We start from the raw sequence: 16,412 nt of genomic DNA, 5'->3' as shown, positions 1-16,412 counted from the left end.
TCGCTTTGGTCGCAGTGTAGGTGTCAAAAACGTCGATGGTTTGCAGCAAGCCGAACGGCCATTCATGTTTATCTATTGCAACGTAAAGAAAACAATTTTTACCAGCACTGTCTATCCATTGGGGTTTATACTCTGACAGATCGAAGCTCCAACCAACTTGCCACGCACTAGGACAGAAAATAGTGGCGCCGCGCTTCACCAATCACTCACAAGCTCGTTCCTGGATCTCCAATCAATCTGAAAACCACACATCCCCCGCCAGCAATCATACCATGTCGCTTCGACCTCTGGAATTTGCCCGGAACAAGCAATGTTCGGCTCAACAGTGCAAAGTCTCAGGAGGAACAGCGCATTGGTATCTAGCAGCCACAATAATTGAATTCCAGTGTGGCATCATGAAGCCCTGGTACGACATAACAGAATAACAAGCGGGATCGAGCAAGTGGCAAGTCCGTTCCCATTTCCGTCACGGCTCACCAAGCCATTGGCCGAGCACAAAAGGCACTGGTGACCGGTGCGGTTGTTTCTGGTACAAGTTTCGTTCAGGTTGGCAACTAAGCCGCTGGGTTTTTATTGTGGAGCACAACGCCTCGACTTCCCAGCAAAAGAGGGGCAGAAAAAGCAGTCAAACAAAAATTTCAAGCGATCTCCTCAGCTTGAGATATGAATTGTTAAGAGTCCGTGCAAAGGGCCTAGTTCCTGTGGGCGAACTTGATACCCTTCTCAATGGAAGCCTTGAGCTCGCCCTTGAGGTTTTCCAGCCCCTGCTTCTCAAAGTCGGAGAGCTCTCCCAGACCAAACACTTCCTCCACTCCATTCTTGCCGAGGCGTACCTGTAGCATGAAAGGGACTGGTGTTAAAACTCTACTAGGCAGCATATGCCATATGAAGACAGTCTCTTGAGAGAAAATCAACAAAATTGAGTGCAATAATACACTAGAAAGAGTCCATCCAACTAGTATAGTTAAGACACTGGCAATAGTGATATTTACTGAAGAACACATCATTTTGATCAGCCAATATTAAAATGCCATCTTGCAGCTGACAAGACAGGGAAAACCATGATATCGTAAAAGAATGTGATATGCCACTCGCTACATCATCAATGGTTCTCTTTTTTTTTTTGAAAAGAAATCATCAATGGTTCCTTGAAACAACATGCTACAAGGAACCATATGGCCACGCCAACATATCACACTGATTCTCTAGAAAAAAAACACCAAAATGGCAATGGTTCCATATGTTCAACACTACAGTACCTTTAATCCGATAAGACACACAAGACCCAGTTGATAAGACACGCAAGGAAATATACTTTAAGCATATGATAGAATATAACTGCACATTACATATTACACATTAGATAAGTACCTTGGAGGCAAAGAAGGGCAACTCCGTCACAGTTGATTGCACAAACGAGCACTCTACAATGTCAGGAACTCCATTCAGACCCTTCAAGCATGCATCTGCAAACACAGCACCAGCATATCTGCACACACAAAAAAATATTAGTAAAATTGCAGCAGAGCTTGAGTTGAAATCAGCATAAACCTAATATGGTTATGTATAACAAAGCTTGATGGGAACTGAGTAGAATGTGCAAGTTTTTCTGAAAGAATACAGTCTAAAAAAACTCTGTAGACAAAAAAAGAAGCAGGTGCAGTTCAAAGAAATATTAGTTGGAAATATAAGATATATGATCTTATACAGATGCTCAAGGACAAGTGGGCTCTTCATTTGGCAAGAAGCTACATTCCAAAGAATAACAGTATCTTGGAAGTCCTTCACATGAATGCAATAACAAGAGTCTCAAAAGTAGAATATGCAAGTTTTTCTGAAAGAATACTGTCTTAAAAAACACTGTGGACCAAAATAGAAGCAGGTGTGGTTCAAGGATTGTCTCTTAAATTCACGAGGTTAGTTCAACTATACATGTATACTGAATGACATAATAAACTACAAATGACGTTCATTACAATCAGATAGATTAATATGCATCCAGTTCTGACAATAATTTGATGCGATCAATATACAATCACTGGAATACATGAAGAACCATGATATAGCAATAAGAATGTATACTTAATAGCACCAAATTTCGGCCACATGCATCTCACTAGCTTTGATGTTATCAGCTTGTGCAGGAGAGTGCATGTGCAATCGTCCAGCAGCTAACTTATGTCACAGGCAGTTCTCCTAAGAAAATTCAAGCATCTACTGATGGACAAGTTGCAATGATAGACGGCAGTATTCATAAAATTCCATAAAGATCATAAACAGATAGGATATGCTAGTCACAGGTTCTAACTCCAACCAAATGACGTCCTCACAAAGGTCCATATGTTTTATAGACTTACGCCATTGACAATGTTGCAGAACCCTTTCCAGCCTTCGCTTCAACAACCTCCGTTCCACCGTCCTGTGTCCTCTTGGTGAGGGCCACAATTTCTTCTTGGGACAATGAATTGCTTGGAGGAGTGGCCTGTATGAAACAGAAAATTAGATTTTGGCTTGAAGTTTATGTTTTGAATTATTAGCTTTAGAGATATGAAGCACAACATAGAATACACTGAGCATGAGTGCATGACAAACACTAACCGTAGATAGCTTTAGAGTCCTTATGCACACTTGACAGATTGGCATTATTGAACTAGTCTAGGGTCTAGGCAAACATACTCTGCTGACCCGTCCACAAAATACAACCTCTTTGGTAATCAAATTGCATGTTTCTTCAAAGTATTAATACACTTATACTACTTGATCATTGCGGGTATGCTAATGCTACAAGGCTCTTTTGTCATTGGTTATATGACTTATATCTATTCTAACTGGGTACATTTTGGAGATCATTGTTTCGCTAATGAAACAACAACTGTGGATATAATACCTGTGAGAAGAGTGGCAGAATAGTAATACCCGCATGGCCCCCGACAACAGGAACATTCACATCTGCAAAAGATCACAGCAAGTAGCAACAACTCCCATTGAGAAATACGACAAATTAAATCTGACAACCATTCTAGCAATGTCTAGCATTCTAGCAATCTTTAAGTCAAACATCTTATTACCAGTAACTGGCACGCCCGCCTTTCCAGCATAAAATGTTTTAGCACGAACAACATCAAGAGTGGTCACACCAAACAGCTTCTTCTCATCATAAGTACCAGCCTTCTTGAAAACCTCCGCTGCAATCGGGACAGTGGAGTTGACAGGGTTGCTGATCATATTGACAAGTGCCTAAACAAGCATATAGTCAACAAAGCCCATGATCAGTGTGATAGCACAAATTAAACAAGATGGAAAAGTTTACTTGGAAGACTTACATTTAGACATATATAATCCACAAGCATATAGTCAACAAAGCCCATGATAAGTGTGATAGCACAAATTAAACAAGATGGAAAAGTTTACTTGGAAGACTTATTTAAGACCTTATTTAAGACAGTAAGCTGATCATTGCAAAGCATGTGAATATGCGCAGATTAATATATGGAGTTCTAGACATCTGGAGCAAGTGTACCCTCTTAGAAACAGGAGATGTCATTGAGGCGGGCAACTAGCATGTGGTATGTATGTTTTGGGCAAACAGCGTTGCCCATCAGTTAGGTAGGTGCGCCGCTTTACTACACCAGATCGCCACTGAACACTAGATCTGCCGCAAATCCAGGCACCGGCTATCCCAATTGCCAAAAGTAGAGTGCCAAATCTAGCAACATAAACCGCAGATCTACAGTGGCAAGGGCGCGACGCTTACGTTGGGGCAGTGCTTGGCGATGGCGGTGCTAAGCGCCTTAACAATGCCAGCGTTGATGTTGAAGAGGTCGTCCCTGGTCATGCCGGGCTTCCTGGGCACCCCGGCGGGGATGATAACGACGTCGGATCCCTCCAGCGCCTCCCCGAGCTGGTCATCCCCCATGAACCCCTTCACCTGCGGAACATCAGACCAATCAGCTCGGATCCAGCCGAGCCCGTGGCGCGCGTCGACAAACCAGGGCAGCAGCAGGGCCGTACCAGGGCGGGGGTGTTGATGTGGGACACGTCGGCAGCGACGCCGACGGTCCCCGCGATATCGTAGAGGGAGAGGGAGGAGACGAGCGGGTTGAGCTTCATGAGGAGTGAGAGCGGCTGCCCGATGCCACCAGCCGCGCCCAGGATGGCCACCTTCCGCTCCGGGTTGGCAGAGGAGGAGTAGCCGCGGCTGCGGCGGAGGAGCTCGGACGTGGATTTCAGCAGAGACGACCTCATCGCGGCCTTTCGGAGTTGGACTCGCTCGGGGAACGTCTCTCTGAGGACTAGTGAGGGGAGCGGAGGCGGTCAGGCGGTCGGCGGCGGCGGCGGCGGCGGCGCTTAATAGAGGGAGGGGTGAGGAGGAAGGGTCCAGACTCCAAAAGGGTGGATGGGATCTGAAGGGAAGTTTTTTTTTTATGGGGATATCTGTTTTTACTCTCTCGGAGGAAGTATTAGCGGAGGGCCAATCCGACTGCTATATCCTGCCGAAGTCCACGTGTCAAAAAAATAAGACAGACCAAACAAAAATTTAAGTGAAAACTTTATCTACTTTAGAAATAGATATAAATATAGATTACACAATATCCTTGTGCGTGTTGCTACTTGCTCGGGTAAGGGCAGTTCTAATGCAGACTTCACTCGTAGAGTCTAAGCCTCAAAGACTCCATCACAAGAAACTATAGATTATATGGCCTATTTGTCTCTCTTACATTCATTCTTGGTTTGCGTGAAGACTTAGAGTCTAAATAAGACTTGGAGTCTTGGTTTCTCTCCCTCTCACTTCCATAAATATACTGTTACATCAGCAAAACACAATAAATATGAGGCTTAGACTCCATGGTAGAGTCTGGGTTGGGACTGCCCTAAAAACTACTTCTATTTAAGTATGTTGAAGTAGATTACAAAGTAATAAATTCTTAAAGATTTCTATTCATTTCAATATTCTCATTTAAAATATTTAAATATGAAACTTGCTAGCTAACAACGAGATGTTAATTGTTTACAGGTTCTTAATAGAAATTCTGATATAAAATTTCACAGCACCATGAAGATTTTGTTTTTTCTAGGTTTATTCAATCTCTTTTGGACTTTAATTATGTGCGGTTTAAGACTGAACCTAGTTCACTATAATCGAAACCATTGTTCATATATAGTCATTGATACCAATTCCCTTTTAAAGTAAAGGTTGAGTCCCTTATCAATTTTCTTTATCATCTCTAATCTCAGAGTCCATAGTCCGAACTTGTTCTCTCGGGTAGAGTTCAAACTCAACGCCGATACCTAGACATTGCTATTTGAGCTAATATTCAATTTCAATTTTGAACCATTTATTTATCCTATCCAGGTACAAATTGAGTATAAATAATGCAAATGGACATATTTATGTTGGTTCTTTGAATGATTTTCTTTCTAATTAATTAGATTCTACAAATAGTCTAAATCATTTGCACTAAATTTTATGAGCTTAATTTATTTTAGATCAAATTTAGGCCCATCCCATGTCAAACTAACCTAAGTACGTCACATAAACTTCTATATACTTCCATCATTTTCTCCAAGTACTTTTATAAATACTTCTATGTATCTAGATTTGTTAAAACAACCTACTATTTGAAAAGGAGGGAGTACCATCACAAGATCAACATGTTACAGATAAAATATCTAGCATCTGTTAGCTTCCGTCATCCTGATAGATAATGTTTTTTTTTTACCGGTGAACATTGTGGTAGCTGCCGATTTTGCTCTATGGCCTAAACTACACAGATGCACAGGTACAGTCGTTACTTTTCCCAGTAGCCCAACGCCCCCGCAGTGCACTCGCGAGAAAGGAGCAGGCGACAACCAGCGGCGGCAGCACTATATATTATACCGCTGCTGAAATCGTTCTGTCAACAAAGGTTATATTGGTCAGAGTTAACCTTGAGTTCACAGAAATGCTAAGCTGCTAAGAATTGCCATCTTTTAATGGTACAGGTCTAAAACTGATTCTTTTGATGTTATATACATCTAAACATTGGCCCTTCCAATGGTACATGCTCGTTCCAGGCTCTACAATCAATCTGAAAACCACACATCGCCCGTCAGCAATCATAGCACGTTGCTTCGACCCTTGGAATTTGATCTGAACCAGCAATGTTCGGCTCAACAGTGCAAGGTCTCACGAGGAACAGCAGATTGGTACCTAGAAGTCCAGGTACAATACCAAAATAACAAGCAGGATATAGCAAGTGGCAAGTCCGTTCCCATTTCCGCCACGGCTCACCAAGCCATTGGCCGAGCACAAAAGGCACCGGTGACCGGTGTGGTTGTTTCTGGTACAACTTTTGTACAGGTTGGCAACTAAGCTGCTGGATTTTTATTGTGGAGCACAACGCCTCGACTTCCCAGCAGAAGAGGGGCAGAAAAAAAAGTCAAACAAAAATTTCAAGAGATCTCAGCTTGGCATGAATTGTTAAAGAGTCCAGGCAAAGTGCCTAGTTCCCGTGGGCGAACTTGATACCCTTCTCAATGGAAGCCTTGAGCTCGCCCTTGAGGTTTTCCAGCCCCTGCTTCTCAAAGTCGGAGAGCTCTCCCAGACCAAGCACTTCCTCCACTCCATTCTTGCCGAGGCATACCTGTAGCATGGAAGGGACTGGTGTTAAAACTCTACTGAGCAGTATATGAAGACCATCTCTCGTGAGAAAATCAACAAAATTGAGTGCCACAATACACTAGAAAGAGTCCATCTAAATTGTATAGTTAAGGCACTGGCATTAGTGATATTTACTGAAGAACACATCATTTTGATTAGCCAGTATTAAAATGCCCTCTTGCAGCTGACAAGACAGGGAAAACCATGATATTGTAAAAGAATGTGATATGCCACTCGGCACATCATCAATGTTCCTGGAAACAGGAACATGCTACAAGGAACCATTATGGCCAAGCCAACACATCACACTGATTCTCAAGAAGAAAACACCAAAACGGCAATGGCAATGGTTCACAGGTTCAACACTCCAGCACCTTTAATCCGATAAGACACGCAAGACACATTGATAAGACAGTTTTATAAACTTCAAGAAACAACAAAAAATAAAGATAATTCTTTAATGCCTCTGACCACACAAATAATTCAGGGAACAGAACCTATGATTTGGATCCTTGCCTCCAAATTCAAATAAAAGATTGACTTATATGATAAATAAGTGTGAATCAAATTATAGCATGGTAATTTCAATGTTGGTAACCGGTTTAAGCCTTTTTTAAATAAAAGAAAAGGATAACAGGAAGCAAGAACCAAGAAAATGAACTTTGACCATATGATAAAACATAACTGCACTTTACATATTTACACATTAATAAGTACCTTGGTGGAAAAGAACGGCAACTCCGTCACAGTTGATTGCACATAAGAGCACTCTATAATGTCAGGAACTCCATTGAGACCCTTCAAGCATGCATCTGCAAACACAGCACCAGCATATCTGCACCCAAAAAGAAATATTAGTAAAACAAATTGCAGAAGAGCTTGACCTGAAATCAGCATAAACCTAATATGGTTATGTATAACAAAGCTTGATGCAAACTGAGTAGAATGTGCAAGTTTTTTTTCTGAAAGAATACAGTCTAAAAAAACTCAGTAGACCAAAATAGAAGCAGGTACGGTTCAAAGAATGTCTCTTATATTCACGGGCTTAGTTCAATTATACATGTATAATGAATGGCATAAGCTACAAATGGTGTTCATTACAATCAGATAGATTAATATACATCCAGTTCCGACAATAAATTGATGCAATCGGTATACAGTCAAAGGAATACATGAAGAACCATGATATAGCAGTAAGAATGTATACTTAATTGCACCGAATTTCAACCACATGCAGCTCACTAGCTAGCTTTAATGTTATAAGCTTGTGCAGGAGAGTGTATGTGCAATCGTGCACCAGCTAACTTATGCCACACAGGCAGTTCTTCTAAGAAAATTCAAGCATCTACTGATGGACAAGTTGCAATAATAGACAACAGTATTCATAAAATTGCATAAAGATCGTAAACAGATAGGATATGCTAGTTACAGGTTCTATAGTCCAAACAAAAGACATGCTCACAAAGGTCCATATGTTTTATAGACTTACGCCATGGACAATGTTGCAGAGCCCTTTCCAGCCTTTGCTTCAACAACCTCCGTTCCACCATCCTGTGTTCTCTTGGTGAGGGCCACAATGTCTTCTTGGGCCAATGAATTGCTTGCAGGAGTGGCCTGTATGAAACAGACAAATTGATTTTGACTTTTTTTAAAAAAATAAATTGATTTTGACTTGAAGTTTGAGTTATTAGCTTTTGAGATACGAGGCACAACATAGAATACAATGAGCATGACAAACACTAACCCAAGATAGCTTTATAGTCCTTATGCACAGTTGACAAATTGACATCATTGAACTAGTCTAGGGTCTAGGCAAAGTGGCAAACATACTCTGCTGACCCCTGTTAACAAAATACAACCTCTTTGCTAATCAAATTGCATGCTTCATCAAAGTATTCATACACTTACACTACTTGATCATTGCAGGCATGCTTATTACAAGCCTCTTTAGTCATTGGTTATATGACCTATATCTATTCTAACTGGGTACATTTTGGAGATCATTATTTCACTAATGAAACAACAACTGTGGATATAATACCTGTGAGAAGAGTGGCAGAATAGTAATACCCGCATGGCCCCCGACAACAGGAACATTCACATCTGCAAAAGGTCACAGCAAATAGCAACAATTCACATCAAGAAAGACGACAAATTAAATCTTATAACCATTCAGGAATGTCTCTAGCATTCTAACAATCTTCAAGCCAAACATATTATTACCAGTAACAGGCACGCCCGCCTTTCCAGCATAAAAGGTTTTAGCACGAACAACATCAAGAGTGGTCACACCAAACAGCTTCTTCTCATCATAAGTACCAGCCTTCTTGAAAACCTCCGCTGCAATCGGGACAGTGGAGTTGACAGGGTTGCTGATCATATTGACAAGTGCCTAAACAAGCATATAATCAACAAAGCCCATGATCAGTGTGATAGCCTTGGAAGACTTAGACATATATAAACAACAAGCATGCATAATATCATCTAACATCTTATTTAAGACAGTAAGTTGACCATGTTTTCAAATCGTCTAGTCGAACCTAGTCGCCATGGGACCGATCAAACGACTAGTCACGATTAGTCGTCGATCAGGCCGATTAGCCGAGCTTAGCCGGTCCTAGTCGTCCTATGTGTCCCAGGACCGATATGATATATGTACTACATATTACTTAATAAAATGCAAGTATGAAGGCAACAATAATGGTCAATTTTTCACTTATTTGTGAGAGATGATTTGTGAACTGTCCAGAACTCTGTATTCCTGTCCCATAGTCCATATTCCTGTCTCTCAGCCTCTATATACCAAAAACCTAATGGGCCACCTTGCCAGCCCATCGCCGGCCGAGGCCCACAACTCAAACAGCCCACAAAACAATCTCAAGTCTGATCGTTTTCCAACCTGATCGTGCGATTAATCGCGACTAGTCGACGACTAGTCAGACGACTAGAAAACTAGTCGCCCAGACCTACTCGGTGTCCCTTATCGGGGTCACCGGACCGATAAGCCCGACTAATCGCGACTAATCGCAATTAGTCGGACGACTAGATAACATGGAAGTTGATCATATGCAAAGAATGGGAATGTTTGCATATCAATATCTTAATGCATGTGATCTGCGCTCTGGAGCAGTGTGCCCTCTTAGAAATAGGAGATGGCATTGAGGCGGGCAACTAGCACGTCATAATTCTGGATGTTTTGGGCAAACAGTGTTGCCTGTCAGTTTTAGGTAGGAGCACCACTTTACCACACCCAGGGGTGGATATGGACCTAGGGCCACGGCCCTAGGTGTGGCCCAAATAACCTCTTATACCCATCTTTTTTCCCATGGTCCAGCCAGGGGCGGATCCAGAAGGGGGCCTCATCTTCCCTTTCTTCTTCCTTCTCCTTCTCCTTCACTTTCTCTTCTACCTTCTCCTTTTCAACCATAGCTGGAAATTATGTGTGGGGTGGGTGGGGTGGGGTGCTCCATGGACTTCATGGAGGTAGTCCCCTCAGCCCCCCTGGTGGATCCGCCACTGGGTCCACCAACCATTCTCGGTAACATTCGTGCACCTAGCATTTGTGAAGAATTGTCTACCAGCTCCTGCCTTCTTGTCCTTTGCGCTCAAGTCTATGGCCAATACTGCCCGGGGCAATATTGGAACTGAGGGTTGGTCCATAGAACCGATCCGAAAGGCCAGAAATCAATGATCTTTCGCACGAAAAGGGCTCATCGGATCCATTTTCTTAAAATCTAGGAAAAGTAGCCGTACAGTGCCTTAAATGGGTCATGTTTCTTGTGCTCTATACTCCATCACGGGCTAATGGCCCAGCAATTCGCGCTCGCGCATCTGTCAGCAGCTGGCCTGCGGCCTGGCCGAGTGCTTGCCCATCCTCCCCAAGCGGGGCCGCCACTCTCGGCTGTAGCCTCGACTCGCTGCACCCCTAGGCAGCGAATAGCGAGCGTGCGAGAAGCTGGGGGCGGGCGCCGACGCCGGCGGCCTAGCATGATTGGCTGAGGGCGGCAGTTGGCGTCCCTTGGCCATCTCTCCTCTCTTAGACTCTTAATTTCGGCTCACAGACCGGACCGGGGCGCAGCAGCGCCTCCGCGCCTGGAGGCCACGCTGTCAAGGCGGCATCTCCTGCAGGCCGCAGCAGGAGCCTGGAGCCCCAGAGACTCAGCCTGGAGGCTCGTTCTAGACGGCCAAGAGTAGAAGCACAAGATCAGTTAATCAGTTTGGATTCCCGATCCTCCAAGGCAATCCCCCATTTTTTCGCTCGAATTGAACAGATATTATAGATCAGAATCAGTTTATTTATGCCCCATTTTGTAAATTAGAATTGCTCAATGAAGAGGTCCGGATATTGAAATCATTTCAATTTCGTGCTCCTACATTTTCTCAGCTATGAAAATCGTCAAGATAGAGTTGTGGAACAAGCTGGGGAATGATCGGTTAAAATACCAGATGATATGCTATATTAAGCGAGATGTTTTTGATAGCGTTTGTGGTACAATTAGATTTGAAATAAAGACTTTGAATCATGCAATTTAAACACTTTTAGACTATTGCTACTGTAAGTATTCGTGTGTGCACCAGCTTGAGTACTTATAGAGTTTTGATCAGTGGCCCTAGGCGTGAAATTGTGCCAGCTCCACCACTGACCACACAAGGTCAGTATTGAACACTAGATGTGCCCCAATTCCAAGCATCGGGTATTCCGACTGCCAAAAGTACAGTGCCAAATCTACCATCCAAATCTATATACATAACTGCAGATCTACAATGGGAGGAAGGGCGCCACGCTTACGTTGGGGCAGTGCTTGGCGATGGCGGTGCTGAGCGCCTTAACAATGCCAGCGTTAATGTTGAAGAGGTCGTCCCTGGTCATGCCGGGCTTCCTGGGCACCCCGGCGGGGATGATAACGACGTCGGATCCCTCCAGCGCCTCCCCGAGCTGGTCATCCCCCATGAACCCCTTAACCTGCGGAAGATCAGACCAATCAGCTCGGATCCAGCCAAACCCGCCGAGCGCGTCGACCGAGCATAGCAGCAGCGCGGGGGCGTACCAGTGCGGGGGAGTTGATGTGGGACACGTCGGCGGCGACGCCGACGGTCCCCGCGATATCGTAGAGGGAGAGGGAGGAGACGAGCGGGTTGAGCTTCATGAGGAGCGCGAGCGGCTGCCCGATGCCGCCCGCCGCGCCCAGGATGGCCACCTTCCTCTCCGGGTTGGCCGATGAGGAGTAGCCGCGGCTGCGGCGGAGGAGCTCGGACGTGGATTTCAGCAGAGACGACCTCATCGCGGCTCTTCGGAGTTGGGCTCGCCCGGGGGCGCGTCTCGCTGTGGATTGGTGAGGGGAGCGGAGGCGGTCAGGCGGGCGGCGGCGGCGGGTGGTGGTGGTTGAGGGACGGGTCAGATGGAAGGGTCCAAAGGGTGGATGGGATCTGAAGGGAAGTTGGTGGTGGCGGCGGTGGGAGAGAGAAAAGGCCAAGGGTTTAGCGTCTCGAGGCCTCCGCCCGCTAGCCGAGGTGATATTCTTTTGATTCTGCGCTGGGTTTATCTGGCTGGCCGAGGTGGAAGGGTCACTGCCGCACTGAAGTGCACAGCGCGACTGGACGAGCACGACGGGCCGGCGCTCAAGGACTGCCACCATGGCGGCTCTCTTATTTTGCCTGCTCAAGAGTTAGGGTATGCTTGGGTCTCCAAGATTATTTCTAGCTTACTTTTTTTTTAGTTTAGAATAGTTTAAACTCTCCAAATATGAGAGTTAGTTCTTAGTTATGTATAAATAGCTTATCTCAAAAAACCATACCACCAAAAGGTAATTATTTGAGCTATTTCGAGTGAGCTCCACTGATTCTCTCACTCTCTTTTGTAAAAGTGGCAGCGAAATGATTGGGAAATACATTAAAAGCTAAATAATTTTTGAATCTAAATATATGAAGGACTATTTTATTGGAGGGCTATTTGTTTAAACTAAATAGCTCTAACGCAAATAGCTCTTTAGTTCTCCAAACACACCCCTTGTTATATGCTAAACTTCTGAAAGGATTGCCAAATTCACGGCTGATCAAAGGCAGCTATAAACCCAGGCACCCAGCCGCTCTGACGGTCTGACCTCCGAGGCTCGGCAGCTCGAGAGACATTTTCGATTCAGCAACTTGAAAAGGCGCACCATCAGCACAATTTTACTTCAAAATCGATCAGTTTCGGACTTTCGTTCGGCTAGGAATCCGCGTCGGCAGTCGGTAACTATTGATTTGCCTTTCAAGATTGTCCCAACTGTCTGTATCAAAAAGGAAAAAAGTCCCCCCACTGCGGATTTGCAATAGTATTGTTAATTCAAAGAAGAAAACCTCTTGGATTACTTGTTTTTTTACACGAATCTGAGCATTGTCAACTTTTTTTTACACGAACCTGACCTCCTTTACTAACAAACGAGAAGCTCGCATGAATCCAACCATTACAAACACATACGTAATTATCAGACATCAGCGCGGCCCACCCCATTAATCGGTCCCCGTTCATGCTGTGATTTGGAAAATTTATAACCAAAACAAAAGAAATACGCCCGAAGCAGCTTGATATGGTACAGCAGGTAAGTAACTAATCGAGACAGTAGAAGGCTGACTGCCACACATTACCATCAATAACCAGAGTACCAGAGTTACAAAGCAATGTATTAAGGAGCCAGCAAATTCATGGAGTCATGTCCATCGAGATTTCACACATTTAAAAGTAGCAACATGTCCTTGACACGGGAAAATATCCAGATTCAGACAACCCTAACTCTAGAGAGAGTTCGCCCCCAAGACAACTCTTGTGCGAGGCACAACTCCATCGGCTCAAGAATGAGACTCACGATCCACTTTCACTCAATGAGATCATCATCGTCATCAGGAAGAGGTTGTGCTGCAGCAGCAATAAGCTCAGCTTCATGCCTTCAAGTAAAAATGAGAAGTGAATCAGCTCTTGCTGCACTTTGAATTTGGGCAACAGATTGGTGAAGATCATAAAAATGACTAAGTCAATAAGAACAAAGATGATACTCACTGTTGCTGCATGGCCATGTCAATGGTAACTTCAGGAGGCTTAAGAGCGACGGCTTCAACAAAGTGAATGTTGGAATCCCTGATAACAGCGAGAGGCAATGACAAGAATTAATATGCGTAGAGGTAGTTAGCTGAGAGCCCAAAGATGCAAAGAACTAAGTACTGAGTTGATTACCCAGCCAGCTTCCTTGCAAGGTAAAGGAACGGCTTCTCAAAGTTGTAGTTGCTCTTAGCAGAAATTTCATAGTACTGCAGATTCTTCTTCCTGTGGAAGGTGACCTGCTTGGCCTTCACCTGCCTGTTCTTCACATCAACCTTGTTACCACACAGGACGATGGGGATGTTTTCACACACCCTGCATGAATTTATTGAGCATCAGAATCTACCAACAAAATTCTACATCTAGCACAAGTAGACAAAAGATTGAAACAAACCTGCACAGGTCCCTATGCCATGTAGGAACATTCTTGTAAGTCAGCCTTGAGGTAACATCAAACATAATGATCGCACACTGGCCATGGATACTGCATGGAAATAGAAAATTAGAAGCAGTTATGCAATGGAGAACAGTTTTTATGCTGAATGAACACATTAATTTTACACAGTATGTTCGCTTCATTAGTAAGATATCACTGAAATAAATCATTAATACAAACGAAATTTACCAGAACATCATCACATTTCCTAGAAAAATAATCACAAATAGCACTTACTAGTATCCATCCCTGAGGCCACCAAACTTCTCTTGCCCAGCTGTATCCCAGCAGTAGAAACGGATCTTACCACAGTTAGTAGTGAAATCCAACGGATGAACTTCCACACCAATGGTTGCTGAAGAAATGAAATGCATTAGCAATCAGTACTGTTGACTATAAGCATGGTTCCGCTAGGCGCTAGTCGGATTCTAGGCGCGGACCCTCAGCCTAGCGCCTAGTCGGGAGTAATCGCGCCTAGGCGCTGCTAGGCGATGAATAATACATGTATAAATACTTAAAAGAAAAGAAAAAAAAGGATATGAGTGGTCTTGAAAAGGGAGAAAAAGGGAAAAAAGCCCATTTGAAGGCAACTCTGCCTCAGACCTTCTCCCGCATCCTTTCTGCTTCTCTCGTCTCTCTCCCTCTCCCGCACGCGCCCTCCGCTGCCAGCATACGCCCGCGCCCTCCGCTGCCCGCGCCTGTGCCCGCCGCTGCCGGAAAAGCCTGTGCGAGCGCCCGCCGCCGCCCGCAGCTCCTCCTCCCCCACCGGCGACCTCCGCCGGACGCTTCTCCACCCCCACCCCGGCGCCGCCGCCGAGCTGCGCCCGCCTAGGGGTCCGCCTACCACCCTAGGCCAGGCGACGGGCCTCGCCTCGCGATTAATCGCGCGGAATCGCGCCTAGGCGAGCGCCTAGCAGAACAGGGACTATAAGCAGTGAAACAAAACCCAAGTCAACATGGCACTTACGCTCATATTTCTTCTCAAACTCTCCAGTGAGATGCCTCTTCACGAATGTGGTTTTACCTGTTACCAAATGACATCAAGGGTTAAAATAGTACAGCAGCCAGAAGGATTTCAGAAAGGATTGATACAAGGTGGAGAACAAATAATCTTAGTGAGGTCAATATATGCCTAGGAAGTAGGGACCGTGAAATCTACAATATTACAGGCAACAAAATTGATAAATGGCATACTAACAAATGTCAAAGCCTTCTCATGGAAAAGGTTGTGTCATTTATAATCAAGAGCAAACTAGTTGTGCATCCACAGAATTCCAAAAATTTAGATTCTTCACATGTGCTCCCCTAATTTACATGAAAAGTCGGATTTCACCTATTTAACAGATGAAATACAAAGCCTCGTTCTCTAGTTGTGATACAAGCATTTGTCAGAATCAGTACTAGTTTTGTAAACAAAAAAAAACCATGATCCTGACTTATAGTACCTCGTTCAGTCTATGTTACAAGGAATCCAAAAGAGCTTGCAACTCTATAACACGAGCATGACTAAAATTAGCACCACCAAAATCTCTATCGACTATTACAGTCGCGGAGGACCATAACATCGGCAGATTCCACAACATCAGAAGTTGCGATCCATCAGATCTCGTAGAAACTAATTGCACATAGGAACTCAACACATTATATTCTACCATTTCTAACAAATAATCGTGACACGGTACGGCTAGGAACTCACCCGTTCCGCCATCTCCAACGATGACGAGCTTGAAGCTGGGGTAATCGACAGTCCCCTGGTTCGGCAGCGCCTGAAAACCACAAAAACATCACAGATCAACCACACGCAGCCCCAGATCCGCAGATCAAATATGACAAAAATCGGATCAGTACGGGCGCTCACCATTACGGTCGCACGCGAGGAACCGCACCTAATGCGGCGATGCGGCCTTCAGAGCACGGGAGAGCAGCAAAACCCTAGAATTCGAAACGGAGTTTGAGTGAGCCGCCGGTGGAGGCGGGTTTTATAGCTGCGGTCGCGTGTTATTTTTTTCTCGGGGGTGCGAAGTTTTGTTAGCTTTGGATGGACGCAGGAATTGTGGCCGCCGGATCTTGGGCGGCGGGTGGGGATCGGATCCGGCTAGCTTTCGTCCCACGCGAGATTTCTAGCCGTCGGATCCAGAAGGTGCCGTTGCAGCGGCAGCGTGGGCCGTTTGGGCTTCTCTTGTTGTTCACACGACAATGCACAGGGTGGGCCGATCTAACTATTTTCGCTTTTTCGGCCCTTTGATATTTGGGTCTGAGAT

General features: G+C 44.6%; 3 protein-coding genes across 3 annotated transcripts; all 3 read right to left on the bottom strand.

Moving 5' to 3' along the window:
• Positions 1-411: 411 nt before the first annotated feature.
• On the bottom strand, positions 412-4,451 carry LOC120697771 (malate dehydrogenase, mitochondrial-like). The gene is made up of 7 exons (XM_039981095.1): positions 4,012-4,451; positions 3,755-3,928; positions 3,069-3,237; positions 2,888-2,949; positions 2,358-2,482; positions 1,372-1,489; positions 412-833 (listed from the first exon to the last, which is right to left on the bottom strand). Exons 1-7 carry the CDS (start codon positions 4,243-4,245, stop codon positions 693-695), a joined length of 1,023 nt encoding a protein of 340 aa, XP_039837029.1. The 5' UTR covers positions 4,246-4,451; the 3' UTR covers positions 412-692.
• Positions 4,452-6,190: 1,739 nt separating this feature from the next.
• LOC120697770 (malate dehydrogenase, mitochondrial-like) lies at positions 6,191-12,215 on the bottom strand. The gene is made up of 7 exons (XM_039981094.1): positions 11,689-12,215; positions 11,430-11,603; positions 8,864-9,032; positions 8,682-8,743; positions 8,130-8,254; positions 7,358-7,475; positions 6,191-6,623 (listed from the first exon to the last, which is right to left on the bottom strand). The coding sequence occupies exons 1-7, from the start codon at positions 11,920-11,922 to the stop codon at positions 6,483-6,485; spliced, it is 1,023 nt and encodes a 340-aa protein (XP_039837028.1). The 5' UTR covers positions 11,923-12,215; the 3' UTR covers positions 6,191-6,482.
• A 1,020-nt stretch (positions 12,216-13,235) lies between these two features.
• Positions 13,236-16,174, bottom strand: LOC120697769 (GTP-binding nuclear protein Ran-2-like). Its single transcript, XM_039981093.1, has 8 exons — positions 16,010-16,174; positions 15,848-15,917; positions 15,119-15,175; positions 14,389-14,506; positions 14,110-14,199; positions 13,851-14,030; positions 13,677-13,754; positions 13,236-13,564 (listed from the first exon to the last, which is right to left on the bottom strand). The coding sequence occupies exons 1-8, from the start codon at positions 16,010-16,012 to the stop codon at positions 13,495-13,497; spliced, it is 666 nt and encodes a 221-aa protein (XP_039837027.1). The 5' UTR covers positions 16,013-16,174; the 3' UTR covers positions 13,236-13,494.
• Between the last annotated feature and the right edge of the window lie 238 nt (positions 16,175-16,412).

The sequence above is a fragment of the Panicum virgatum genome, chromosome 3K (genome assembly GCF_016808335.1).
Source record: "Panicum virgatum strain AP13 chromosome 3K, P.virgatum_v5, whole genome shotgun sequence".
NCBI lineage: Eukaryota > Viridiplantae > Streptophyta > Magnoliopsida > Poales > Poaceae > Panicum > Panicum virgatum.
This window is presented reverse-complemented; position numbering and strand designations above follow the sequence as displayed.